At 57.5% G+C, this 27,932-nt stretch overlaps 1 protein-coding gene, 1 long non-coding RNA gene and 1 other non-coding gene across 12 annotated transcripts in view; 2 read left to right on the top strand and 1 right to left on the bottom strand.

The window, feature by feature from the left end:
- The window catches only part of PAQR5 (progestin and adipoQ receptor family member 5), a 52,215-nt gene that overhangs the window by 7,329 nt on the left and 16,954 nt on the right, over positions 1-27,932 (top strand). Inside the window, exons 2-5 of one of the 8 annotated variants that reach the window (XM_031440932.2) lie at positions 8,567-8,689; positions 14,481-14,646; positions 23,803-23,930; positions 24,941-25,146. In XM_031440932.2, coding sequence (XP_031296792.1) covers positions 14,596-14,646; positions 23,803-23,930; positions 24,941-25,146 — 385 coding nt within the window. In that variant the 5' untranslated portion in view covers positions 8,567-8,689; positions 14,481-14,595. Of the gene's footprint in view, positions 1-8,566; positions 8,690-12,569; positions 12,767-13,054; positions 14,647-22,432; positions 23,931-24,940; positions 25,147-27,932 lie in introns of those variants that run through there. The other 7 variants (XM_064480776.1, XM_031440931.2, XM_064480780.1 and 4 more) reach the window with 7 other exon arrangements.
- Positions 5,288-27,932, bottom strand: LOC116149406 (uncharacterized). Of its 3 annotated transcripts, none has more exons than XR_004133020.2 (3): positions 27,529-27,932; positions 17,577-17,767; positions 5,288-8,090 (listed from the first exon to the last, which is right to left on the bottom strand). It is a non-coding gene; the product is annotated as an uncharacterized LOC116149406 (long non-coding RNA). The 3 variants fall into 3 exon arrangements; XR_010378367.1 differs by lacking the exon at positions 27,529-27,932 and adding an exon at positions 17,893-20,818; XR_010378366.1 differs by lacking the exon at positions 27,529-27,932 and having other exon boundaries at positions 17,577-21,917.
- Positions 16,789-16,946, top strand: LOC116149438 (U1 spliceosomal RNA). Its single transcript, XR_004133050.2, has one exon. It is a non-coding gene; the product is annotated as a U1 spliceosomal RNA (small nuclear RNA).

Genomic DNA, 27,932 nt, shown 5'->3' with positions numbered 1-27,932 from the left:
CCCGTGGTGGCTCTGCAGGTGTGCTGCAGGTTCTCTGCTGGGAGGGGGGCCCGAGGGCTGTGGGCTGGACGGACGTGACCGGCCCTGCTGTGAGGGGCTGTGAGGCCTTGGCAGTGCTTCCAGCTGGGGGTGTTGGGCCCCAAATATCCTGCAGGGGCCTCAGGGCAGGAAACCGCTCCTTCCCCAGGTCAGGGCCCAGTAACGCCTCACTGGAGCCCTTTCTTGTGGCAGGCGGAGCTGGGGGCCGCAGCTGCGAGAGGCTGCCAAGGTGGGGGGGCGTCCACTTCTGAAGTGTGGTGTCAGTGGTTTATTTCTTAGATGTTTTTGGTACACATCCTCTCTAGAACCTGACTGATGGTTTAAAAAAAATGTGTTTTTAAAAAAGGGAAATTGTGTGAAGGAGGATGAAACATTTGGCTTAAGCTTGAGGCTGGGGGAAGATTCCGGAAGAAGGGAAAGTGGGCTGTTGCCCTCCCCCCTCCTCCTTCCCTTCTCCTCCCTCCCCCCTCCTCCCTCTCACTCCTCTCTCTCCTCTCTCCCCTCTCCCCTCCTCCCTTCTCCCCCCTGGTCTGGTTTGGCTTTATCTTCACCGTCCTCCCAGGGACAGTTCCTCCAAGTCCAGCAGATGCCCAGTTGCTGGAACGTTGCTTCTGGGTTGTGGCTTAACAAGACCCGGGGCTTCTGGACTTACCCGAGGACCAGCTCGCTGTGTGACCCTGAGCAGGCCGCCTAATGTCTCTGGGCCCCAGTTCTACGCTAGCTGCTCTTCTGGAAGCATCAGTTTTGCCCTTTGGGCCCCTTAAAATGATCAAGTCTTGACTCACCATTCTCTAGATTTTCTTCAGGGTCTGAAGAGAACAGGAGTCCGAGGAAGTGAATTCCAGGAGCCAAGCGCTCCGGCCAGGGAGGGGAGGGGGGGCTGCAGCCTCTGTGTGGGCCTCCACCCGCCTGCCTGGCCATGCTGCCAACACCCCTCCTTGTCCATCGAAGGGAAGACACCTGCCCTGATAAAGTGGGCCTTGTTCCATTCAGGCTGCCTTTGTTCAAGCTCCTGGATTTAGTTCCATGTCTTGCTGGTGTGAGGACAGAGGCTGGGCCTGGTCTCTGGGGGGTTAAATGGTCCCTGCTTTGGGAGAGCCGGGGGCTTCACACATCTGGTCTCGCCCAGCTGGGCCTTCAGAGCCGCCCCCCGAGCACCTCCTGGTGCTCCGCTTTCTCATGCTGGGATTTGGAAACTGAGGCCAGAAGGTCACACAGCTCATGCAGAGTCGCCTGGGCCCCCAAGACAGCTCAGTCAGACATGGGCCAGGTCCTCGGACCCCTTGCCCAGTACTCTCATAAGCAGTAACTGTTTATGGTGGGCCCTAACACAGCTGGGTCTCTGCTGCTGCGCTCCAACCCTCTGCTCTGACTCACTCCCTGCAATGCCATTGGCCACCAGCTACTGTGGAAATGAGTTCACTCTGCGTAGGAAGGAAGACCTGGGACTTGGCATGAAAAGTAAGAGGGGAAGAAAATTCCTCTGATAATCTCTAAACCTCGTGACACCTCTCTTCTCCCCAAAATACCAGCATGTTCCTCAGGCCTTTCCTGAACAGCCCAAAGAAATGAATCTCTAATAGTGAAATTTCTAGTCTCACAGTGTAGTGGGTGGCCCTCGACTCACACTGCAGAGGTGACCATTTTTCCACTTCCTAATGCAGATGCCAGGCCCATGTGACATTCCTGGGCCAAGGAAATAAAATGGGACCTGTCTCCAAGCGTATATCCCCCTGGCGGAACTTCCAGCTTCACGGTGCTCTGTGGGACACTGTGGGGACACGTGTTTGCAGGAGGTGTTTTAAGCATGGAAATGATATTTTCCTCTCTCACTTTGCAGATAGAGGCCAGCTTTCCATCCCTGGGCAGAGCGGATCACTGTCCACAATAACCAGCGGCCGTTGGGGGCTTGGGGGCCAGGAAGGGATGGCCAGGGACTGCAGGAGCCAGAATCTGCACCCACTGTCGCCTGCTCACCGGTTCCCCCCGGCTGCCTCTGGTGGCCTCTTGGGTTCTGGGCAGACCTCCAGGCAGGGGTGCAAGGCCAGCCTGGAGCCTGGGAGGTGGAGGTGAGGCAGTCCGGCAGCCGAGGCGTGGGCGAGGCAGGGTGCACTGTTCCCAGCTTCCCGAGCTCTGGCTGCACCTTCTTGGGGGCTGATTTGAAAGCACCTGTTTTTCCCAGTTCTTCATGGGGTTTTGAATAATGCATTTTTCCTCAGCCCTTAAAGAGCCTGTGCTTAATAATATAGAGTAATGGCCGCGCGTCACGTTTCGGCCCCTGGGGCTCTTAATCCACCGCTGCATTCAGATTGTGAAGTGTGTTGCTTCTGAAGTTGGGGTGGCAGGAATCCCTGCTGGCGAGGAGGAAGGAGGCTCTGTCTGTGGTCCACCTTGTGGCCTGTGGCCGACCAGAGAAGAAGCGTCCTGTGTCATAAGTGTCCCTATGGGCAGGTGACTGTACGGGACCCCTACTGTGTGCCAAGGTCTTACACATAGGCTCATGTCAGTGCTCGAAACAGACCAAAGACACAGTCACTCTGAGGACTGTAAGGCGCCCTCCTGAAGGCAGATTGTCAAGGTGCAGCGGGGTGTAAAATGCCCATTAGAGTCGGAATAGACCGAGGGCTCAGTCAGTTCAACGCCATCGCCCCCACTTAGAGGAGGAGAGTGAGGCCCGGAGAGGCCTCAGGACTCAGCGCCAGGGCCCCCTGACTCCAGGGCCCAGACTCACTCCTCACCCATGAAGCTGTGTGTTCCCGAGGCGCCTACCTGTCTGAGCTCCTCACTGGCTGTGCGACCGCTTGCAAAGTCAGGTGGGCCCTGGGTCCTTCTCCGCCCCTCTGGTCTCCACTGAAGGGCTGGGCACATACCGGGCCCCTGCCCCGTGCGAGGGACCTTCTTCCTTTGCACCTCCCAGCTCCTTGGCTGCCCCTGCTCGTCCCCACCTTGCTCGTGGGGTGTGTTCTTTGGGTAATAATTACAGGAGACGGCTCACTTGCCAGTTTGATCAGAAAATAATTCCCCTCAGTCCCAGGGGGTGAAGCTCAGAGTTAATGATCGCCAAGGAAAGCTGCTCAGAATGCAGATGGGGGGGGAGGGGAGAGAGGAGGGAGGGGAGAGGTTGCTCTGAGCTCACTGGGGGAGGAGGAATGCACCCAGGGGGCCGAGTCTCCCGTCCCCTGCTGTCCTCCCATCTCTGGTCCCTCTGAACCCCCTGCTGGAAGCCAGCCCACCCCCTCTCGGGGCCTTTGCCCTACAGTGCCTCTCCCTTCCCCTCTTCTCCGCCAGAGCAAGCGGTCCCTCATTCGGGATCCACCTCCAGTGCTGCCTCCTCCAGGGGCCTTCCCTGACTGCCCGACACCCTTGCTCTGGGCTCCTTCTCTGGACTCCTCAGGGCCGCTGGGCAGGCGTTTTCTGAGTTCTTTCCAGCGTGCTGGGTGCAGTGCTTGGTTCCAAGGACCCAGCAGTGAACGAGGCGGGAGCCTGCTGTCCTGAGGGCTTGGACGTGCTCCAGGAGCATCCATGCAGCCTCAGGTGCGGCAGGGGCGCCAGAGGAGGCCCCGGGGCTGAGGGCCGGCGCGGGCACTGGAGCTTGATGGAGTGGGGCTTGGGCGGACATGGAAAGCTGAGTTGGAATTTTCCAGGCAGATGGAGGATGAGGGCAAAGCACCTTAAAGCCAAGGGAGAAGCAGGCACCAAGCACACCGGCACGACGCGGTGGTCGGGAACGGCTCATCTGCGCGTGTGGCGTTGAGGCACCTGGGGAGCACCCGGTGGGGGCGTCCAGGGGGCAGGCGGCCCCTCGGGGGCGTCTCCCTCCCGCCCGCCCTTTGCTGCTGCGGCTGCGTTACTGGGCGCGTCTGTCTCCCCAGGAGGAAGGGACTCTCTGCGGGGGCGGCTGTGCTTTCTTCTGCGCCGCTCCCTGCTGGTCGGCGCCCATGACGACTCTCCCGTCCTGCCTGCCCCTCCCCACCGCTGCGCACCTGCTCTGCACCCTCGCCCGCTAGTGCTGGTCCTCAGCTCCCGCACTCCTACCCTCTCTGGGCTCTGGGCATGTCTGCCCGGTGGATTTTGGGTGTGAAGGTGAACGATCCTGGAAGGTCAGGGCAGGTGCTTCCTGACTGGGCATGTGTGGGGTCACCACTGGGGCTTGATAACGGGGGAGAGTCCCAGGCTCCCCCACCCCTCAAGCGTCCAGCTTGAGAGAGCCTGAGACAGACGCAGCTTGAGAGAGCCTGAGACAGACGCACTCAGGTGGTTCTGTGTGCCCAGCAAGCCCCTGGGTGGCTTGGATGCATGGCTGGGTCTGGGAATTACGGCCAGGGTGGTTTCTGAGGCTCCTGCCTCCACCCCAACCTCACCCACCCCCAGCGTCAGCACGCCAGACCCCACCTGGACGTTTCCCTGGTGGGAGCTCTGCCTGGGAGCGGCCCTTCCCACCCTGGGACCGCAGCACCTCTGTGACTTGAGCCAACACCTGCCTCCCAGAAGCTCACGTTTGGGGTCTTGGTTCTGCCCTCGGGGCTGCGTGCCTCCTCCGGGCTTCCAGAACTGCTTCCCCAGGATGGGGGAAGGCGCCTGCCCTCAGCCCAAGTCCCCACCGGGGCTCCCTGCCTGCCTTCCTCCTGTGGTCTGGGCTCTCTCACGGCCACAGCTCCATCTCAGACTTGAAGTTTCTGATCAGATTAGCAGCTTGGGAGGAGGGTGGAGACAGGACCGTGCCTTCCCCAGCAGCCTGACGGTTTCCTGTTGGAGTGAAAGGAACCCCCCAGTCAGGGCCTCATGCACCTTCCATCAGCCTGGCAGAGACTCACCCCTTCCCAACCTTGGGGGAGGCACCTGCCTGCTGCACCCAGCCTGGAGGCCAGCAAGCCACGTAGCCTAGGCACCTGGTCCTGATTCTCCAGGGCTCGGCGGCGGACCGGCTCGGCTCTCACCTTGGCCCAGAATCCCAGCCGCCTCGACCTTGGCTGTGCTGTGCAACCACCGGAGCTCCCTCTTCCCTCCCTGACCTTCGGAGGCCTGACTTGGCTGGGCGGCGGGCCCAGGCATCAGTGTGCTGTGCAACCCCCTGGGCGGTTTTGAGGCACATCGGGAGTTGAGAGCCGGCTAGACCCCTGGCACCCCCGTCCAGCTCCGGCAGTGTGTGGAAGTGCCTACCCCGGAGTAGAATGGCCGGGGCCATCTAACTGTGTCTGTCACCCGATACTGAAGCACACTTTGTGCTTTATAAGAAGATATTTAAAAGTTTCATCAGTCCAAGAAAATATTTAATAATTTTAAAGACAGAAAATGTGTAACATTTTAGAACATCAAGTGAACACAAACTTATAAAAACAGACCTTGTAACCCTGGCCTGTATTAGCAGATAAACAAAAATGAACTATTTAAGACACTGAAACCTACACACCTCAAAAACACAAAATCTAACCATGAAAAACGGAAGGTGAAATGTCATTTGATCCCTTTTAAAGCAGGATCTTAAAACCAAGGTTGGCAGGATCCTTATGTCACTTGTGTCTTTTTTCCTATAAAATTCTCTGGAAGAAGCTTTTCCGGACTCACCTCTAGCTGGGGAGAAGATATGCTTGTGAGATATCGCGGGCATTTTCCGCTGACAAGGCCTTTTGACTTTTCTTTCTGGGGCTGCAGTCTTTTATTTATAAGGAGGTGGGTTTTGTCCCTAAGGCATTTCTGGTTTGTCCTGAAGCTCTTCAGCTTCAGCTCGTTCGGGTGGAGATTTTGGTGCAATGCTTCCTGTGTGCGTTTCACGGCTGTCACGTTGGTGTCCCACACGTTAGGAAAGCCTGGGAACAGAGCAGTAATAACTACTCTTGCAACAGCGTTTTGCTTTGTGTGCTGCTGTGCAACGGCTGAAGCATATTTCACATTTCAGCATTTTTTGTTTTTTTCATCGTGATCGTCTCCTTTTAAGAACACACACACATTGAGAAATTGGTATAATGAACTTCCACGCCCGGCCTCAACAGTCATCAACTCACGGCCAGCTGACCTCGTTCCACCCGCAGCGCCCACCCGCCCTGCTCCAGCTGGACTCCGTGTCATTTCCCGTGGGCTTGCTGCGGCGTTCATCTCTAAGTGAAAAGGGCCCTTTAAAAAGTGTAACCACCATACAATTATCACATCTTAAGAATGGGTCATTTCTTGTTATTATAAAATATTCAGTGCTCAGGTTTTCCCAAATCTCTCAAAAATTTCTTTACAGTTGATCTGAGATTTCAGATCTTAGAAATGTTAGAGCAAGCAAAGTAGACCATTTTGGCATGGAGGTGCGGGATTCTTGAACAGAGTGTGCAGCCGCTAGGTGGAGGTTCCTAGACAGATGGGCCCGACCCTGCCGCTGGGCTCCAGGGTGCGGCCGTGCGCAGAGCCGTCCGGCTGCTCAGTGAGCATGCACTCATTCCGCAGTGGCGCTGCGCCGGCGCTGGGGCGGGCATCTCGGGCCTAGCAGTGAGCAAGACAGACCTGAGGGGAGCCAGAGCCTTGTGTTTCACTGTGAGGTTTGCAAAGGGGATGACAGAGACCCTTTCAAGTGATGCTGAGTTCAGCCCGGAGGAATGGGAAGAGTTTCATCCAGAAGAGACAGTGGAGGCAGAGGCGTCTGTCCCCGAGGATGCAGGTGCGAAAGCGTGAAGTGTTAAAGCCCGGCGTGCTCAGGACCGCGAGGGCTGACGGGGTGCGAGTGGGCAGCAAGGCTGGTGGGAGCTTAGGGGGTGCCTTGCAGGGAGTGGCGTCCCCAGGACCTTCCAGAAGGGACTCCATAGTTTTGTCGTAGAAGCACAAAGTGTGGCCCATGAGTCAGGAGGGCAGAGCCTTGCAGGAGCTCTGAGGGGTCATTGGGGTTTCCTGGCCCTTCCTGGGCTCTCCCTCCACTAGACCGGAGTCCCGGGGGGATGGGGGCGGCCTGCGTCTGCCGGGACCTCCAGGTACCTCCAGGGCTAGCGCAGGGCCTGGTGCACAGCACGCTCTTACTGTGTGCCTAGTACTGACGACCTCGCGGTGCTCCCAGTGCAGGGCGCCCCTCCTGCCTCCGCCTTCACCTGGCCGTAACGGGGAGCTGTTTGGCTTTAGAACCTGGCCCCAGGGACCCTGAATGGGGGACTGCAAGGCCAGCATTGCCCGGGGCCAGCAGGCAGGCTGACCCGCTCAGTGGGTGTGAGGGCACGCCAACATTCGCAGCCCCTGGGCTGGCTCACATGGTTGTTTCTCCAGAACTGGCCAAGTGGGAGGGCCCGTTCATTTATTTCCTTTCAATGGCATTGCTGCTTTAGTTTTTTTAAAAAATCAATTAATTAAGTGCTGGTAAGAACACACACGCTCATTACAGAAAAGCAGAAGGGAGAAAATAAAGCAGATCCCGTGATGTGGACCCACCGTCCACAGAGAGACCGCCGAGCCTGAGGGGAGCGCCCTTCCCAACACGCTTCTGGCCGTAAACGTGAGCAGTCGGAAGGAACACAGGTTTATACAGACGGCGTTACAAGATTTGTGCTGTTCCATAACCTGCTTTCTTCGTTTAACGGCATGTCATGGCACCGTTTCCTGTCCGTAACCACAGACCTGTCGCACCTTAATAGCCACACAGTGCAGTTTTACATGGACGGACCGCGACTTACCCAGCAGCTCTCTTTTGCCAGCGATTTGTATCGTTTCCAACTTTTCTCTCCAACGTGCGATAACCTATCATCCAGCTTTTTTCAGATGTGCAGCAGTCGCCTCGTGGTAAATATGCTGCACAGCCGGGTAGCTGGGACAAAGGAAAGGTTCGGTCCACTCACTGAGTCCTGAAGCCAAGCGGGGAGGTCACCATGGCAGCCCCTCGGGCTTGTGGAGCGCCGGCCCCTCAGCCTCAGCTCCAGCCAGGGAGGTGGGGCAGAGCCAAGGGGAAACAGTCCGTTTTCAGGCAAAATCATAAGCCAAGGAGGAAGGAGTATTACGGAGCAGGAACGCAGAGCTGAGGTGCTTCAGGAGGCAGTGGTGTTATTTCCGTCCTCATGAGAGCCATTGATAGTTTTATTATCCTCATTTAGCTGATAAGAAAATTCAAATTGAAGAGATTAAGGAATCTGCCCGAGGGCGCACAGTAAAGGTGGAATCAGAACTTGACAGTGGCCTGCATCCCCTCTTAATTCTCCTTCCCAGCATAGGGTCGCCGCCCTCTCTCCCATCAGCACCCCCGAGACCTCCAGTCCTGACCCCGCCCCCCCCCGCCACTGCATCAGGCGGGGTCCACGCTGTGCCTTCACCTGGCTCTTTCCAGGCTCCACCTTGGCCCCCTGCCCCTCCACACAAGGTGCCCCCTCCACACTGAGCTGTGGACAACTCCTCCTCCCTCTGCACCCTCAGCCTAGAATGCCCTCCCCTCCATGGCTGCAGGCTGCCTGTTCACTCTTCAAGACTTCGCGGAAGCTCCATCTCTTCAAGAAGTCTTCCCCAGCTCCCTGATGTGACGTCTGTCCTGTGGTCCCCCAGCAGCATGTGGTTCTAACGGCAGTTCTACCGTCAGGTGCGCCTGGGACAGTGGTCGGCGGTGACCTGCACCAGCTGTGAGCTCGTCAGGGACAGACGTCGTGACGTTCATTTCTCCACCTCCTCTCCTGCCGTAGCCTCGGACACAGAGCGGGCAGCGGTAAATGGATGCTGAGCGACTAAGTGACCGAGCGTCTTCCCATCTGCTCTGCATTTCTGCTCCCAGCCCCAGGGACCACCTTAACCCAAGCAGACTGGGTGCTCTCTGCTTCCCTGCTGCTTACCTGGCTGGTTCCCCAGTGTTGCCCCCAGCACCTGCCCCAACCTCCAGCCTCCTTAGACCTGGACCGCCTCTTTTTCTCACCACGATTCCTACCCTTGCGTTGCCAGGGAGACCGAGGTACTGGGCAAACCCTTGGTATCACCCCCCGCCCCACCCCCGCCCCGGCTTTGTCAGCGCTGCCCCTTCAGTCCCGGGAGCCTTTGTCTCATCCCGCGGGCTCCTCTGGGCTCCTCTGCCCTGAGAAACCGCGGGACTTTGAAAATCACCCCTCTGCCTCCTGAATTGATCTGTAGCCTCGACTTCTCCAAAATGTGGTCACGTATTTTCAAACTGCAATTTGTGTGAATCCAACTTAACTTGACTGGAAACTGCCCTGGCCGTCGTCCTCCCCTGCGTAGGTGCCACCACCTCCCAGCCGGGGGAGCTGGTGCTCTGAGCCGTGATCTGGGATCAGAAACCCGACCTTTATCACCAGGGCCCAGAGCTCCGGCCAGGCTCGGCTGGAGTGTGGGGGCTGGGAGGCACCTCGGGGCCTGGCCTTGCCCGGGGGCAGCTGTGGAGGGACCCGCTCACTCTGCGGGGTTTGGGGTCTTCCCTCCCGGTGGGGGTTTCGGGGCTGGTGCTGGGACCTGCGGTCTTTCGAGTCCTGCTGCACGTCTCTGTGTGCATTTCCCCTGGCGACCCCAGACCTCGGCTCATCCTGACCTCGCCGAGCCCCTGCAATGCCGTCGGTGACACGTGCGCGTCCCGTGGTAGTTTGCACCAGATGACCTCTCAGGAGCTCCCTGATCTCCTGTTTCTAGTTTTCTGAAAGAAGCGAGGGAGACGCTCCCTCCCAGACAGCGTGCTTTGCCCTTGCTGTGTCTGCCCAGCGGGGAGTCGGATGTTTTCCAACGTCACGCTTTTCCAGAAAAGGAGGAGTGGCATTGCGGTCGGCTCCGTCCAGAGTTCTCTTCATCCTTTCTTCCTTTATTTTGAACAACAAGCTCTCTGGGCTGCTTGGGGAAGGCATGGTCACCTGAAAACGTCCCCATGAATGCTTGTTTGGGATCCTTTCAGGAGGCACCTGAAGTGCACCATCAGCTTAAAGAGGGAGGGGCAAACCACGGACCTCCGACTGGGGTTTACTCTCGGGAACCTGCTCTCCCGTTTGGAAGAACTGGTTCTGCTGTACAGGAGCTTTTGAGCCCCGTGGAAATCAGAGAAGTGAGTCTGCAGAGTCGCCGTGCCAACTGACCCGAGCCAGTCCCTCGCTTACCATCGCTGCGTTCCGTCCGTTCCTACGGGCACATTCAAAACAAGCAAACAAGCGAACATGCAGACAGCTCTGACGCCAGCGCTGCCCCATGATGAGAGCTGGCAGCAGTGTTTTCTGTCTTACTGGTACGTGAAGCCGAGGTGTGACTTCCACCTGGCAGGATCTGAAGTTCGGGAAACGCAGCCTCAAACGCGTCGGTTCTTCAAGGTCCGTGAGGGCTGGCGGACCCCGGCCTCAGCACCGGGTGCCACAGCACGTGGGGGGGGTGTCTCAGGCTGAGTCCCGCCCCGTGCCTCCCCCCACACAAGTATTTTCCAGGAAGCAGGCACAAAAACAGTGAGGTGGCCGCTCTGTTGGCGGGTGAAGTCCCCGCAGCCTCCCCCTTGGGCGCTCTCGGTGCCTTTCCTGAGGGCTCACGTGAGGTGGATGCGCCCGCTGGACTTCTCCTTGGTTCAGGCCCTGAAGCCTCCTTCGAGGGCCCACCTGGGCCCATTCAGAGGGGCGGCCACCCCGGGGCGCCCCGTCACTGTCCTTGCTCCCGCCGGGGTGGGGGAGGGGGGCGGGCAGCTGTGCGACACTTCTCACCAACATGCGCGTCTCTGATTCCACTGATCTCCCCAGTGAGACGGCATCCATTCCGATAACCAGCAAACCCTCTGGTGTTGATCAAAAATAGCCCCAACCCAGCCAAAGCTGAGGCCTCTGGAATGTGAGCCCTCGGCGAGTCTTCAAATGCTGGTGAGCCGCCGCCCCAGAGGTGTGGGCTAAAGCTAACGCCTTCAGATCACACTGTGTGAAGTGTTTGAAAGCAGACTGCCCACAGTGTCACGACGGCAGATGTAGCAGCAGCATTAAACACAGCTTCAAAAAGTGCTGCTTCTGAGTAACTTCGATGGAAGTGGTAGCTGACTCCAAAAAGTGGCGGCTGAAATCCTGCTGTCAAAGATGCGGATGAGGGTTTTACTCTGCACTGGTGCGAGTTATCCTTGTTTCTATGACCTGGGAGTGGAAAATGACACTTAAAAACTAGCACCGTGCTGGACACAGTAAGGGGTTCTAAGTGCGCACGTCTAGCTGAGCAAGTCGTGGTGATGAAGGGTGTGTGCTGCCCCTGCGTCTCCAGGGGCGGCACGCTTTGGGGCCTCTCGCTGGGAAACAGCCCATCCGTTTACATTCGGCCGCCTTGTATGTAAACATATTCGGGGGGTGGTAAGTTTTGCCGCCCGAGTCCTTTAAGGCCCGGGATGTGCAGAGTGTAAGTGGAAGTTTGCTGTGAGGAGGGTGGACAGGAGCAGGGCCCGAGCACTCGCCTGCGAGGGGTCACGAGGCAGGTGCCCAGAGTGTCATCTCTTGTTAAGTCCCCTCGTTTAGCTCTGAGGGGACGAGCCTGAAGCTCCAGGTGGTGTTTTGTTGTGAGCTGCCTCGCCCTCCCCTCTCCCTCGCTTCTTAGGGCTACTTCAGGAGAGCTTGGCAGGTGCGCGCGGTGCCGTGGGCCTCTCTGAGCTGCAGCGCGGGGCTGACGCATTGGCCGAGCGTCACACTGTGTTTTGATTTCAGAACTCTCCAAAGCCTTTCTGTCTTATTCAGTCTTGTTTCTAAAACCCTGGGAAGAGGCAACAAACCAGGCTGCCGTTTGAAATGCTGGAAATCATGCTCTGACTTGCACGACGCCGGTGAACTTCAGAGCTTGGCTGGTGATGGGGAGAGACTGGAAAGACCAGTGGGCTCACGCGACGATCCTGAGTCTGGGATGCCTGGCAGTAGGCGGAGCCCACACTTCGGCTGTGCTCCGCGACGTCCCTGATCATCCGGAGACGCTCCGCACATCCGCGAACAACAAAGTGGACGTTTAAGACACGAAGTAACAGGGTATTAACGGGAGAGGCCTGATGCCCTTGAATGGTGGGAAAGCATGACCCAAGACGCTGCTGCGAGAGCGGTGTCCCCTGTGAGCTGACAAGCAGGGTCACTGTGTAGCATCTGGGCTGTGAGCACCGTTGTCAGTGCTCTGTATTCTTCATCTGTTCTCAGCAGCAAAGAGAAGCTAGGTCCTCCGGCTCTGTGCTGGGACTTAATTCCCTTTAATCAGAGCCACTTCTCTTCCTAAAAGGAAGCTTTTGCTTCTATTTTCCTTCTCAAAGAAAGGGCTTTTGTTATTTTGTTTTTACTGTAATTCAGAAAAATTCCACCCGAGACATCTTCTGGTTGACCTGGGGGTGGACGTGACCCCCTCTTCCCTCCAGTTACTGTACAGCCCGCACGGCTGAGTTTAGGCACAGGGGATGCCATGTGTGTCACAAAGCTGTGCAGCTTTGACTTCAGCTAAATTCCCGCCTTTTCCTTCCAGCCGAGGTGGCCCACAGGGAGCGACTGGCTCTGCTCGGAGCCCTCGCCCTTAAGGGCTTATTCGTCATGCGAATAAGATGCCAGACACATTGGCTGAAGGAAGAAATGGGTGAATCGTGTGCTTTCACAAGGCCCAGTCGGCCGCCCTGCCTGGCGCTGTGCGCTGCGAGAGCGAGCAGGGACCGTCTCTTTCCTTTTTCTTGCCCGCAACATTGAGATCCAGGAGAACCAGGGGACCAGGGTGGCCAGGTCTGTGGAGACCCAGCCTTGGCCCTGTTATGGTTCGGGGTTTTTCTGGTGTGCCTGAATGTCCCCAGGTACTGGACGGTCATCTCCAGTCCCGCCACCAGGTGAGCTAGTAGTGTTCTGGGAATAAAAGCTTGGCGATTTAGGTCAAAAAGCCAGGAGGACCACGGTGTACCAGGTCCACTCACGTCAGTGTTGTTCCGTTGTTTGCAAAGTATCGGCTTCCAGGTTTTAACCTGGGTACAACGTACATGTGCTTTAAAGATTATTTTCTTTATCCTGTGATTCAGAAATATAACTTGTGTATCATTTTTAAGTGTATAATTCAGCGACATGACAATTCCACAGCCATCCCACTGCCCATTTCGAGAGCGTTTTCTCATCCTGTGCAGGAGCTCTGCGCCCCGAGCAAGCCCGCAGCCTCTGCTCTGCGTCCGGTGTCTGTGAGTCGCCTGTTCCAGGTCCTCAGACAAGTGGAATCAGGCGTATGTCCTTCTGTGACTGGCTCATCTCGCCTGGCGTGTAGTTTCCGGGTCTCCATCCACGTTGCAGCGCGTCAGAACTTCGTGCCTTTTCACTCGGTCACACCCCAGTGTGTGCGCCAGCCGGGTCCTGTCTGTAATCGTGTTTATTCACCTGCTGAGGGGCACTTGGTCGGCTTCCACATTTTGACTGTTGTGAATGACGTTCCCACCCGTGTTTGTGAGGAAGAAGGGCATTTATGGTGGAACGTAACTACATTGTGCTTTGTGCACAGTTCCTGATGGTAACACGTGGAACATGAAGAACTGTAATGAGGCAAAGGCATGAACAAACCACAAAAACAAAAACGCACTCTAAGTTCAAAGGATGAACAGCATTGCATCATGAAGGAAGCATTTGCTGAAGGTCGGGGTTGCGCCAGGCACACACCCTGAGTTCCCAAGCATCTCAGGAGGGCCCTCCCCAGTTGGGAGGGGCGGCGAGTGTGTGCTGGAGAGACAAGGCCCAGGCAGGCAGCTTTGCTCGCAGGCAGAGGTGGCTGGTGCTGCCGGAGAGGTGCAGGCAGGGCCTTCGGGCCTTCAGAGGCCGGGACAGGGCCCCCCGGGTCAGCGTGGGGGCGTGAAGGAGGCTGCAGGACTCAGCCCGGCACCACGGGAGCAGACAAGGCACTGACTGTGGTCAATGTCCAGCTCTGCTCTGTCTTTGCTGAATCCAGCTTGTGTTCTTCTGCTTCCTGGGCCTGCCCGGAGGGCTCTGGGTTCCTCTGGTTCACGGTGCTCACCGCTGTTAAGCAGTCTTCATCCTGCGCTTAAACAGTCCTGCCGCTCTGTCTCCAGCGGCGCCTTGGATTCGCTGGGTCTGGCTCTTCTGTGTCTCCGGGCGACCACGCTCTGCTTAACCTTCTGGAAGAGCTGCTTCTCTCTGGGTGGTCTGGAGCACCGCTCTCAGGGGACGCAGACCTGGGCTCACGCTGTGTGCCCAGGGGCAGCACACGACGCAGTGAGCAGCAGCCCCAGCACTCCCGAGCTGTGTGACCGCAGGGAAGTTACTCCACCCCTCTGACCCCCTTGTGCAACATGAGGGCTTTGGGCGACACCTGAGGCCCCGTCCAGCGCTACAGCTTTATGCTTGCCCGTATTGTGAGTTAATTGCCTCCCTCTGTCACTTGCGGAATGAGTGACTCAGCAGTCTGACTGCTTTGCGGGCGTTTCTGAGGAAGCCTGGTTATCCTGCCATCAGGAGCAAGGGCATGTCCATGGTCAAACAGTCTGACGGTCTGATCTGGCTGGCGTCTGGCTGACACTCACTGGGTTTCTTCTCGCTGCCCCCTTTCAGTGAAGCAGCTCGGACATCGGCTGGCCAGAGGCATCCGGGCCATGGTGGGACTCTGAGCGAGACCTGCCAACAGGAACCGGCTGTCACCCACCGGCCTTCCCAGCCCGGATTCAGGATGCTGACCCTGAAGCTCCCGAGGCTGCTCAGCGCCGAGCAGGTGCCCCAGGTACGTGCTCTCGTTCAGGTGGCTGAGCTCCCGGATGGGGCCCGGTGACTGCTCTGTGAGGCCCACTCTCTCCCAGAGCCCCTCCCAGACTCCGTCAGGGGATTCCAGCCTCCTGTTTCCCTCACTTACACCGAGCCTGGAAACAGAAGGGACCCCGAAACCACGTAAGGTGTAGCCCTTCCCTGTGACGGCTGCATTTCATTCTGAAGCAAAGTCATTGTTAAGACTGCAGGCTCCGGGCGGAGGGTGTAGCTCAGTGGTGGAGCGTGTGCTGAGCACGCACGAGGCCCTGGGTTCAGTCCCCAGCACCTCCATTAAGATAAATGGTAAACATAATCCCCCCAGAAAAGGGAAAAAATTGTTTTTAAAAAACTTAAAAAAAATGAAAATGCTTTCTAAAAAAAACCAGGACTAGATTCAAGCTGAAGAGATGAAGCCAGCAGCACGGGGTGGGGGGACGTTTTTTAAGGCCCCTCCCATGGGTGCTGGAGGCCCAGGCCAGGTGTGGGCTGAGGCAGCGAGAAAGGTGGCTGATCCTCCTGGGCCGGGGAGCCCTGGGGCGGCTGCCCCGAACGCGCCTCCGGGGACTGGTCATCTGCGGTGCTGGCGGGAGGTGAGGCCGTCTGCCTGTGGGCCGGCCCAGCGGGGCATGTCCTCCTTGCAGAGCAAACGTCTCATTACACCTGTCTCAGAGTCAAATTTCTTTCCTTTTTGACTGAGTGGGTGTTATTTCACGGTGGAAACATCATCTGGAGGACGTTGGGAGGACAGCTCCTTTCCACTCTGCTGACCCCCATGCCCGTATGACTTTCCCCAGGAGAATAAATTCCAAATGACTTACTGGAAGATTTAGGGGAGACAGGCCTGCAAACTTTCTCCCTAAAGCCTGCGTGGGCCAGGGGGACGGGGGGACGGCGCAGGGCGGAGCTGTTGGGGGTGGGGCCGAGGGCCGCGGGAGGTGTCAGACGCGTGGGAAGCGAGGCCGGCTCCCCCACCCAGGGAGCAGGGGGCCCCGCGCCCCTCTCACGGGCCGCGCACGTCTCTTCCTGGGGCGTTGCTCTAACTCAGAGCTGATGTCATTTCCCACCAAGATGAGCTTTGCTCTGTATTTGAGGACCCTCTGTGTTTCACTGGTTTCTTTCAGTACCTTGCACATCCTGCCTAAGTTAAATCTGAGTGTTTAGTGACGGTCGTTGGCATTCCCTTCGCCTAAATAAGAATAGTTTATGATCCAATTTGATACACATTTCGGCAAGATGTCCCGTATCGGGGAAGATTCAGAGAGTGCTGTGTATGCTCTCTGAATTATTCCAAAGGAGGCATCAATTCTTCTGGTCAGAAATTTGACCCATCTCTGCAGTAAGGTTGTTCTTGGATTTGGGGACAAATTCCGGTGTTGTATTAGTTTTCTTTTGTTGCCATAACAAATTACCACAAATTCGATGGCTTGAAAAAGCAGATAAATTCATTCTCTCACAGTTCTGTAGGTTAGAAGAAGACATGGGCCTCACTCGGCTGAGATCAAAATACCAGTGGAGGCTTTGGGGGAGAGTCTGCTTCCTTGCCTTTCCCAGCTCCTGGCGACCTCCCGCCGTCCCCGGCTCCCGACCCACGTCCTCTGTCTTCAAAGCCGGGAGCCGTGCGTCTCCTGACCTTTCTTCCGTAGTCACATCTCCTTCTGCCTCTCCCTTCCTTCCACTTTCAAGGACCCTGTCATTACATTAGGCTTACCTGGATCATCCAGACAATCTCCCTATTTTAAGGTTAGCTGATTAGCTACTGTAATTCCATCCGTGACCTTAATTCCCCTTTGCCATATGACCTGACGCACTTCCAGGTGCTGGAGGCTTGGACGTGGACATTTTGGGAGGCCTCTGTGTGGCCTGTCACAGCCTTTCCAGTTATGCTGCGTGGTTATCACAAGCTCACCTGTGGTAGAGTTTTAAATCAATGCCTGAAACTGAAGGTTGTTTTTCTGGTTCTTCAGTCAAAGACTGAACCCAACGGGACGCTTCACTGTTTCAGCTTCTTGACTTTCTTCTGTCGATCAGCACCCTGCATGATGCTGGCCCTTCAGTGGGCCTTCTCACTCCGGGACACCCAACCTGTACTGGGTAAAGTGTACTTTTTAAAACCATCTATGTACTTGCGTGGAGGGCAGACACCATGGTCACGAAGGGGTCTTCCCAGGGCGAGGCTCATCCACCGCCTCTGGACGTGCTGAGCCCTGCGATTTCCCCAGACGTGGGAAACGCGACTGCGTAATTTGTGGCAGTGGGGGACTGTTCACGCTTCCCTTGAAGAGAAGAAAACAATCTGTGTGTCCTTCTTCCCCACTTTTTTGTTCACTGAGGTGCTGATGTCCTCGGGACCCCCCCCCCCCGTAGACGGCGGTAATTTGTTCCATGACTTTTTATCTGTCGCACGTGTTCGAGCAGAGGGACTTTGCCGTCGTCTTGTGTAAACACTGGGCTGCGTGCGTGACAGCATCCTTATGCTGGACTGAATGCTGGACACTTGTTTTTAAGGAGTGTCACCCTAGTGTTCTAAGTTAACACTGACCTACGATCGCTTGGCACCAGCCATGCTTGCTGTTAATCCAGCCTGTTCACGGTCCTAGTGACTGCGTGTGGGGCGTGTGCAGGCGGTGCTTTGCACTTTTTCAGGTGACAGCCTGCGTGCTCTCTTTTGCCGGGATGAGCCTGGTCGCCCTGCACGAGGGGCTTGGCGTCCGGCCGGCGTCGGGCGTGCGGCAGGTCTGCGCTGAGCGACGACTCATACTTGGTGCAGCGGTTTGCGGCCTGCTCCCTGCCCTCCCCGTCTCCATGCCCCTCCCACTAACCCCTGGCCACACTCCTCACTCCTCGCTGGTCCCTGACCGCCCCTCCCTGGCTTTTCATGTCTGCGCCCCTGGGCTCATGGTGACTTACCTAAAGGGCACCTCCTCTTCTGGGATGAGCTAGATTCCGGGCAGGGAGGGGACAGCATGATGCTGAGTCAGGTGTCTGGGCGGTGAAGCCAGAGCTGGTTGCAGCATCACAGGCCCTGGGAAAGTGTTGGAAATGCAGGCTCACCCAGCCCTGCCAAACTGCAGTGAGATCCCCGGGAGGTCCGCAGACACCTGCAGGAAGAGCCGGAGAGCCTCTGGCTTAGAGACGTGGCACCCAGCCTCCCCACTTGTGTGAGCCGGCTCAGGCTGCCATGAAAAGCACCGCAGACGGGGAGGCTTGAACAGCAGAGAGTCACCTTCTCCCATCCTGGAGGCTAGACGTCCGCGATCAAGTGCCACAGGGCTGGTTTCTCCTGAGGTCTCTCCTCAACCGGCAGACGCTGCCTTCCCGCCGAGTCCTCGCGTGGCCATCCCCTGTGCACACACGCCCCAGTGTCCCCCCGTGGGCCTGCATTTCCTCCTCTAGAAGACTCTAGAAGAGGTGACTGTCGCCGTATGTGGGTGACAAGGTACTGCATGCAGAAGACCCTACAGGCCCCACACGGATCTACTGGAGCTGACGAAAGAATTCGGCAAGGCAGCAGGACACAAGAGCGACACACAGACGTCGGGGCGTTGCTCTACACGGACAATGAAATACCAGAAAAGGAAGTAAAGAAACAATCCCTTCTAAAATCACGTCCAAAAAAATGAAACGCTTAGGAATAAATCTGACCAAGGAAGTGAAAGACATATACGTGGAGAACCGTAAACATTGATTAAAAAATTAAAGACGACAAAGAAGTGGAACTACACCCCACGCTCCTGGATGGGAGGAATTAATACTGGTAAAGTGGCCACACTGCCCAAACCCCCTGCAGACTTAACGTGACCCTGTCAGACCACCCAGGACGTGCCTCACAGGGCTCGAACCAGGAACCCTAAAACGTATAAGGAATCGCAAAGGCCCGGAACTGCCAAAGCCATCCTGAGGAAAAAGAACAAAGCTGGAGGCATAACCCTTCCAGACTTCAGACAACGCTACAGAGCTACAGTCGTCAAAACAGCACAGTACTGGCACAGAAACAGACATACGGATCGATGGAACAGAACAGAGAGCCCAGAAATACACCCACACGCTTACGGCCAGAGGAGGTGGGAACACACAACGGAGAAAAGACAGTCTCTTCAGCAAGCGGTGTTGGGAAGACTGGACATGGCATGTAAGTCAGTGAAGCTAGAACACTCCCTCACACCATACAAGGAAATAAACTCAAAATGGGTTAAAGACTTAGATATAAGACCAGATGCCATAAACCTCCTAGAAGAAAACACAGGCAAAACATTCTCTGACATAAACCCTAGCAACATTCTCCTAGGGCAGTCTACCCAAGCAATAGAAATAAAAGCAAAAATAAACAAATGGGACCTAATTAAACTTATAAGCTTTTGCACAGCAAAGGAAACCATAAGCAAAGCAAAAAGATAACCTACAGAATGGGAAAAAATATTTGCAAATGATGTGACTGACAAAGGCTTAATTTCCAGAATATAGAAACAGCTCATACAATTTAATAACAACAAAAAAAAATCCAATACAAAAATGGCAGAAGACCTAAACAAGCAATTCTCCACTGAAGACATGCAAATGGCCAATAGGCATATGAAAAAATGCTCAATTTCCCCAATTATCAGAGAAATGCAAATCAAAACTACTATGAGATATCACCTCACACCAGTCGGAACGGCCATCATTCAAAAGTCCATAAACACTAAATGCTGGAGAGGCTGTGGAGAAAAGGGAGCCCTCCTACACTGCTGGTGGGAATGCAGTTTGGTGCAGCCACTGTGGAAAACCGTATGGAGATTCCTCAAAAAACTAGGAATAGACTTACCATGTGATCCAGCAGTCCCACTCCTGGGCATGTATCTGGAGGGAACTCTAATGTGAAAAGACACCTGCACCCCAGTGTTCATAGCAGCACTATTTACAGTAGCCAAGACACGAAAGCAAAGTAAATGTCCATCAACAGATGACTGGATAAAGAAGTTGTGGTATATTTATATGATGGAATACTACTCAGCCATAAAAAAGAATACAGTAATGTCATTTTCAGCAGCATGGATGGACCTGGAGATTGTCATTCTAAGTGAAGTAAGCCAGGAAGAGAAAGAAAAATACCATATGACATCACTCATATGTGGCGTCTAAAAAAAAGAAAGAGAGAAAAAAGACACAAATGAACTTATCTACAAAGCAGAAGCAGACCCACAGACAGAAGACAAACTGATGGTTACCAGGGTGAAAGGGGGTGGGCAGGGATAAATTGGGACTTCAAGATTTGCAGATACTAACTACTGTATATAAAATAGATAAATGACAAGGTCCTACTGTACAGCACAGGGAACTATATTCAATATCTTGTAGTCACCTATAATGAAAAAGATTATGAAAACAAATATATGTATGTATCTGTATGACTGAATCACTATGCTGTACGCTAGAAATTTACAGAACATTGTAAACTGACTCTACTTCAATAAAAAAACAAAATAAACATGAAACTGCTCAAAAAAAATAGATAAATTAATAAGTTTCCTGTTCTGATGAGGGACTTGAGTTGCATTGGATGAATGGGCTCGCTTTAATTGATCACCTCTTTGAAGGCCCTGTCTCCAAGCATGGCTACGGAGGTGCTGGCGTCAGGGTTTCAGCGTGGGTTTTGTGGGAGCTGCAGTTTGGGCCACGACAGCACTTTAAAGAGGAAGTCCCTGAGGCCCAGGGAAGTCTGTGACGGTCCTCAGTCGCCACAGGCGGAGAGATGGGCGCTTCCTCTCCAATGAGCCCCGCGGGGCGGCCGCCAGGGACAGTGCGAGAGGCTGGGATGTGGGACTGATGCTTCAGCTTCGCCCCCACTACTGGAATCCTGGGTGAACGCCTTAACCTTTCCTTTCCTGAGAAATGGGGACAATAAAAGGCTGTCCCTCCTGAGGCTCTGAGGGCTCCATGAGATCCACACGGGAAATGCAGACAGGACACGGGGCCTCGCTCAGCCTCTCGGTTTAGCCGGCTGTCACCGTGCGCTGCTCCTACTTAGCGCTGAGCCAGAATGCCCGCTGCTCTTCCCCAGGTGCAGCTGAACAGCTGGCAGAACCAAGGGCTTAACAAGTCGTGGTGGAATTTCGGGCGTCCGCTGGCAGGGCACAGGGCCTTTCCTGGAAGCCACCCCTGGCGGGCAGGGAAAGGAGACCCGCGGACGGCCTTCGACCCGCTGCCTGGGGGGGTCTCACTCCTAAGTGGCAGACTGCGCACGGCTTGATTTCATTTCGCTCTGAGTTGCCTGGCCTGCGACTACCGGGAGGAAGGTGGGGTCACGTCGCCCCTGCTGTGTGGCTGAGCCGTCGCCTGCCCGCTGGGGCTGCTTGGGAACAAGGCTGGCTACGGAGGGTTAAGGAAGCCACTGCCACCTGCCCTTTTGGCGCGAATGCAAAACTGTTTTCACAGGTTTTGTCTGTTGTTCAGATTTAAGTCGTCTGTGTTCTGTGCCGTCTCCTCCGTGCAGAGCGCTCGCTGAGGCTGGAGCCGCACGGTGCAGGGATGATTGCCCGCCCGGCGCTTGCCGCAGGGCTCAGACCCGGGGTGCGGGCTGGTGAGCGAGGGTCAGGTGGGGGTGGCAGAGCCGGGGGGCCGTCGCTGCTCCGGGACAGAGGGGTCCCTTTCTTTTATCCATCTTTTATCTATCTGTCCTTTCTGGGGAGGGGCTGCTTTAAACCCTGCCCCTCATGGTGTGGCTGATGGACCTCCCCATCCATGTCTGGGGTCAGGACAGCAGGTCAGAGGGACCCAACCCTGGCTTTGGTGGCAAGGCATCCTCCCAGCTCTGGGGCCAGATTCTTAAATGTGGCCCAGTGGTCTAGTTTGTGTTCCCCTCTGGTTTTTGGCTAGGGCGGCGTCCTCTCCTGCCTCCCAGAACGCAGGGTCCACAGAGAGAAGCATGGTAGACACCCCGAGTCATGTGGACAAGATGAGGTGCCCCCCCTCTGGGTCCCGGCGATCCACGGTCCAGCTGTGGCCGCACTGTCTGTCCTGCAGCCCCGCCCTGCTCGCTTCCTCCCTGTCCACCCCAATGCCCGGGGTTCCCAGGCCACTTGTCATAGGAGTTCCTGCTACATAGGATCTGCTGAGCATATTCATGTGAAGGAGTGAGCAATTAATAACTATCGCTCCTTTCTGAAGTTTTTGCAGCTTAAAAAAAAAGAAACTTTTTTAAAGGAAGAAAGAAAGAAACATGAGAGGTAGAATGACAGACCCGCAGTTTCCACTGGAGGGCCTTCCACGCACGCCTGCCAAGCACACGCCACCCTGCTTGCAGGGTCAGAGGCTGAAAGCCAGAGGCCCACTTGTCCCCCATGTCAGCAGCCCTGATGGGGGGCCACTGCAAGCCAGGATTCCTGCCTGTCCGCTGTCAACCGGGCACGTCAGCAGAACTGAACGGTGAATCAAAAACTGGAACAGGTCGCTTCAGTGAGCTAGGTCCCAAGCCTAACTCCAGTAGTGTGTCTTCACTGGACCGTGAGCCACCTTCGCCTCCCTCCCCTCGCCCCGTTGACCAGTTTCACCCAGAACTGAACCAAGAAGGGCGCATACTCACATCTGGCACGCGAACCCCTCCCATTTCGCAGGCGAGGACGCTGAGGCCCTGGGGGTCGTGGCCCAGCGCTCGGTCGCAGGGCCCCTCTGTGGCCCAGACTGACTCTCCGCTCTGAGGCCCCTCGCTGTCCCCGCTGTCCGTGAGACCCCTTGACTCGGGCCTCAGGGCATGGCATCAGGGGTGCCAGGTATGGTGTGTTTTTGGATTGAGAGCCTCTCTTACCGTGAATTGGTAACCCAAATGGGGGTTCTCCCAGCCCGCACTCCTCCCACAGCCCTAGAAAATCAGAACCTTTAAGATGCCTGTGACTCGAGGGGGAAGGGCGTAGCTCAGGGGTAGAGTGTGGGTTCAGGCCCAGTACCTCCATTCAAATAAATAAATAGACAGTTAAAAACCCTAATCCTCCCCCCAAAGGAAGTAAATGAAATGTACGGTGGCTCGGTCCACGTCACGATCACTAACCTTTTCATTATTGTTACTTGCCTCTGTTGGTCTGCTCCCTTCTGTCTCCCTTTCAGAGGCTATAATGACACCCACCTGCACCCTGGTCCTTACCTGGGGGGACGTCCCCCGGACACCGGCAGCTTTGGGAGATGTTGCTGGTTGTGGTAACTTGGTGAAGGGGGGCACAGAGTGTGCTGCAGGCACCTGCTGGGCAGAGACCACAGACGCGGCCGCATGGTGCCCAGGCCAGCCCCCCGCAGCAGAGCTGCCCGGCCCCAGCCTCCAGTGGTGGTGAGACTGAGAAACCCCGATCCAGTCCGCACAAAGGGGCGGAAGAACCTCCTGCAAGTCCTGCCACCTCCGCAGATGAGGCTTTTTACCTCCCACGCCCCTCCCAGCCTCCCCCCGTGTGTCGGAAGTGTCTCTAGTCCTAACGTTCACGGCAGGAACGCGACGCGCCTTCTGCTTTTACCCTGAGCTTTTGTCTTCCCTGCCTCGTCGCCACAGTTACCATTTCTCAAGGGTGCAGTGCAGTCCTCCAAGCAGGCTGACACCCCGTGCTTTCCCTGCTCCGTCCAAGCTTCTCCTCGAGGGTGGTGACTGGGAGCCTCGCCGAGCGGGCCGCGTGGGGCGGGGGGCCCGCCTCGTGTGGGCCCTGCTGTGGCCGCCTTCCTCTCTCCCTGCTAATGTCATCACCGTCTTCATCATCAGAGGCCTTTATGAGGCGCCTCGGTTCATATATCCCGGCACTGGGGGGGTCTCCGGCAGAGACCACCCCACCAGCCCCTGACATCCAGGGCTTGTCGGCTCGGACAGGCAGCACACATGTCAGCCAACCACGAAGGCATCTGGAGACCAGGCTGCAGGCCCCAGGCAGAGGGTGCGAAGCCAGATTCTTAGGCAACATTCATGACAGGAGTAAGTGTGCCTGGGAGTCGGGGCCCTAAATCCTTTCTAAGAGCTGGCTGCAGGCTTCCTGAAGGACCAGGGGTTTCGAAGCTGTGGGAAGGGCTCGGGGTCACGTGTTCCAGGCCCAGCCGGGGAGAAAGCTGGATGCTAGCGGAGCTGTGCCTCCTGAGGCCTTCCCACCACGCCCGCCTCGCCTGGCTGCCCCTTTGTCTCCCCCTGCAGGTGTTCCATGAGCAGGGTATCCTCTTTGGCTACCGACATCCACAGAGCTCCGCCACTGCCTGTGTCCTCAGCCTCTTCCAAATGACCAATGAGACCCTCAACATCTGGACACACCTGCTGCCCTTCTGGTAACTCCCCGCCCCCTGACCAGCCATCTCGGTCGAGAGCCTGGGAACCGGGGCTTCCTTAAACACAGCCGGGGCTGAGAGAGCTGGGGTTCCACGCTGGGGTTTGTGGGACTCCCCCGTGGGGCGTAGGCGTGGAGTTGGGAGATGTTGGGGTCTCCCGCTGGGGTGAACTCTAGGGCACAGATTGCAGTCGGATTTGAGGGGCTCCTGGCAGCTCCCCAGTCTTTCCCTGCTCCCCTGCTTCAGGGCCTGATTTGATAGCATTGTCTTATTCAGTCTTGGAGGCTTTCTGGACCCTCTGGAAGCCCTAGTTAAAACTCCCCAGCTTGAGCAAGTCCCTTAACCTCTCTAAGCTTCACATTTTCCCACCTGCAAAGCAGCCGTGATCGTCTGCGCCCTTCCCGGGGTTGCCCCGAGGGTTTCGGGAGGAGACATTGGGAAAGGACACGGGGTGCGGGGTGCCCACGGTGGCCGTGAGGTGCGCGGTCAGGCAGCTCTTTGACGGAGCCAGCAGAGCGGTGACTCTGGGAAGCGCGTGGGCACAAGTGAGAATCGGCAGGAGGTGAGGAGGGGCTGAGGAAGCTGGGGCTGGAGGCCACCTGCACACACCTGGGCCTGTGCCTAACGAGGGGGGTGGAGTCGGGGTCAGGGGCCGGGTCATAGTGCATCAGTGCCGGCAGGCCCTCAGCGGTCACTCAGCCCGGCCAGTGCTGGCCGTGGCTTGCTCACGTCCCCTGGCCGGGTCCCGCACAGGCTGGGCTCAGACTCCCTCCCGCAGGGAGCGGTAAGAGGGTCTGTCGGGCACGTGCAGCTGCGGCCTCTCTCACTCCCCCTCCTGCCCTTTTCCAACCTGAGGAGGACCCCACTCCCCCTCCCTTGCTTGTGGCCCTGACACCAGAGTGAGACCGCTAGGGACCGGCCACCCCAGGGGAACAGAAGGCAGACGACCGCCGGGTCGGGACTGTGAGAGGCGCCCCGGCCCGGGAGGCTGAGGGCCCCCTGTGTTCCAGCTTCTTCACGTGGAGGTTTGTGAGTGTCCTGCGTGCGACGGACATCCCTAACGACAGCTACTCCTGGCCCCTGCTCGTGTACATGGGCGCCAGCTGCGTGTACCCGCTGGCGTCCAGCTGCGCGCACACCTTCAGCTGCATGTCCGGGAACGCCCGGCACATCTGCTACTTCCTGGACTACGGCGCCGTCAGCCTCTTCAGCCTGGGTACGTGCGGCCTCTCCCTCCCCCCGGGACCCCGCCGCCTCCCGCCCTTCCCCCTGCGGCTGTGGCGCCGTGCGGGAGGGTGACAGCAGTCCCAGCGCACGGCCCAAGTTCCTGACGAGCGTTTTATAAGGAACTCGTCTGAAGGTGTGCTGGCAGGTACTGAACGCTGGCTGGCTGAACAAGAGCCCTGGGCCGTGTGTGAGCCGCCGCTGTGGGGTAACCCTCCCGCCCCGCTGGCGGCGTGAACAGGGGTGGGGGCCGATGCGAGGCGGGGCCCCGTGCTCGGCAGGGCCGCTGCACAGGCACAGTGGGCTGAGGACTTACTGCTCCCCTGACACGATTCCTCTAATTGTCAGCTGACGTCATTAAAGTTTTAATCATTGTTAATGATTGAACAGTTCTAACAGTGGACTTGCAAGTTCTCTGACACTTTAACCACCTGCTGTCGCAGGCCAGGGGCATCGTGCTGGCCTCTGGCGTGCCCAGCAGAGGAGGCGTGGCCAGGGACCCTGCTTGCTGAGGCGGGAGGAGTGAGCCCTTGGCTCTAAGTGCTCCTGGAGCAGAGTTGGGGGGGTGGGGGGTGACACCTGGTGTTTCCCTCTAAGTGATGCCCCTCCTCCTGTCTGCTCACCGCCCCCACCTTGGGCATTGTCTGTCCCCTCTCACCCCAGTTCTAGCCTCTGCCTCCCTCCTGACCCCACTCCAGGTGTGAAAGCAAAGTCCCCATCTTCCCTCAGCCAAGAGGGCGTGCGAGGAGCCTCACTCCCTCCTCTTCCCCACCCCTCCTCTCCCCCCTCACTAGTTACACATGCGTACACGCACACATACGCACACGAATGTGTGCACACGTATCCGTACACACACACACAAGACACATTCACACACGCGCGCGTCCACAGACGTATTTATGCACGCATGCACACACACGTGCACGCATGCACACACACGTGCACACATGGACACACACACAGTCTTCACTGCCTGCCCTCCCACTCCTCAGTGCTCTGCTGTCCGGTCCCCGCTGTTTGATGGAACTCTGGCTGCTGAGGCCCCGGTCTCCTCCCGACCACCGGGACCGAGCCTGTGGTGCGGGGCCCCCGTTCTCTGGAAGCCTGCCTCCTTTTCTCTGGCCCTGTGTAACATGTGTATCCCCCTCTCCCAGTCCTCCTCCCACTCGGCTGCCTTTGCGTCCTGCTTTGCTGGGTCCCTTCCTCTGCCCTCCTCCCTGGGTGGGTGAGCTCAGAATCCATCCCCGGGGCCCCGCTCTTCCGTGGCCAGGCCCCCTGGGAGGCCTCCTCAGCGCCCACACGCCCCCCTACACCTCTGGAGGAGGCCCTCATAAAGCCTCTCTCTAGTCTAAGCTGCTTGCCTGAGGTCCCCACCGCATCCAGCCCTGAGGCCTAGCCGGGCCACACCCTCCCCACCCCGCCCTCCACGTCAGAAACCTGTGAATGACCCTCACCTCCTCCTGCCACTCCCCCTCAACACCCACCCCCTCTGCCATCCTGCCCGATCAGTGGGCAGGCTCCATTGCCTTTCTCCTCAGTACCTTTCGGACCGGCTGTGCCCCCCTCAGCTTGGCTCACGCACTCACTCGTCTCCCTGGGCCGTACCCACCTGCCCTGGGGAGGCTTCCTCAACGCCTTCTAACCAGGGCACCCTCCCACTTACACTCCCCTGGCTCCCGGTCACCTGGGTGTGCTCCTTCACCCAGCGGCGTGCAGAGCTCCTGCTCAGCTGCCCCCAGCGCATCGTGATGGGAGCAGGTGTCTTGGGGCAATCAGTATGCGGCAGGCTCCGTGCTGAGCGGCTGACACATGACCAGGGGCCTGTGGTCCAGCTGCCACCACGCCCTAGAGGTTACATGCTCTCGGCAAGTTTCCTGCCCTCGTCAAGCCTCGGTTCTCTCACGCGCAGAATCAGCACAGCAGCTGCGTCACGGGAGTGTCGTGAAGGTTAAGTACGTTTGTAAGTGAGCAGCTCAGACAAGCCTGGCGCTTAGCCAGTGTCACAAGGTAGCAACGACCCCAGTTGCCAAGGGAACCGCGGCAGCAGTCCCCGGACGCAGGGACTGCCTTACGCCCCCGCCGTAGGTGAGGACAGCGGGCACAGGAAAGGCGGCTGCCCGGCCGCGCAGTCCGTAATGACGGAGCCAGGGCCGGAGCCAGGGTTTGGCCGTCTTAATCCCCCACCCAGAAACTTCCAGTGGCTTCTTCCCGCCTGAAGGGGCAAGTTCCCTTTCCGTACCCTGGTGTCCAAAGCTGTCTCCTGCTCCTGCTCCCGCTCCCTGGAAAGCCCCCCCCGCCCTCCGGCCCCCGTCAGGACCCCCCGTCTTCCGAGGTCAGCCGCTCTGCTGCCTGCCCGCTCGCCCCCAGTGCCCACCTCAGCTGGAGCCGCCGGTGGGCCCTCGCTGATTCTGCCTCCCGCTGCAGCTTCTGGCGAGGGCTGAGGCCGCCTTGCTCTTGCAGGGCCGTGGAGCTCTGCCTTGGGCAGTGTGCACGGGGCGGGCGCGTCCGGGTCGGCAGTGTGCACGGGGCGGGCGCGTCCGGGTCCAGTGGGGACCTCGCCCGGTGTCAGGCGGAGGGAAGGGGCCGTCTGTCCGCGGAGGCGGTTCCCAGCCGAGTCGCACGGGCAGCCTGCGGGAGTGGGGAGCTCTGTGCCGGCAGGTGGCGGTTCCCGGCCCTCCCGCCTGCTCAGCCTCGGGCTGGTCACTTACGGCCCAGCCTTCAGGCGGGATCAGGGGCAGAGGTTGAACCTGTGCGGCCTGAGGCCTGCTTCAGCCTTGA

The sequence above is a fragment of the Camelus dromedarius genome, chromosome 29 (assembly GCF_036321535.1).
Source record: "Camelus dromedarius isolate mCamDro1 chromosome 29, mCamDro1.pat, whole genome shotgun sequence".
Lineage (NCBI taxonomy): Eukaryota > Metazoa > Chordata > Mammalia > Artiodactyla > Camelidae > Camelus > Camelus dromedarius.
Note: the sequence above shows the minus strand (reverse complement) of the source record. Positions and strands in the feature narration are given on the sequence as shown.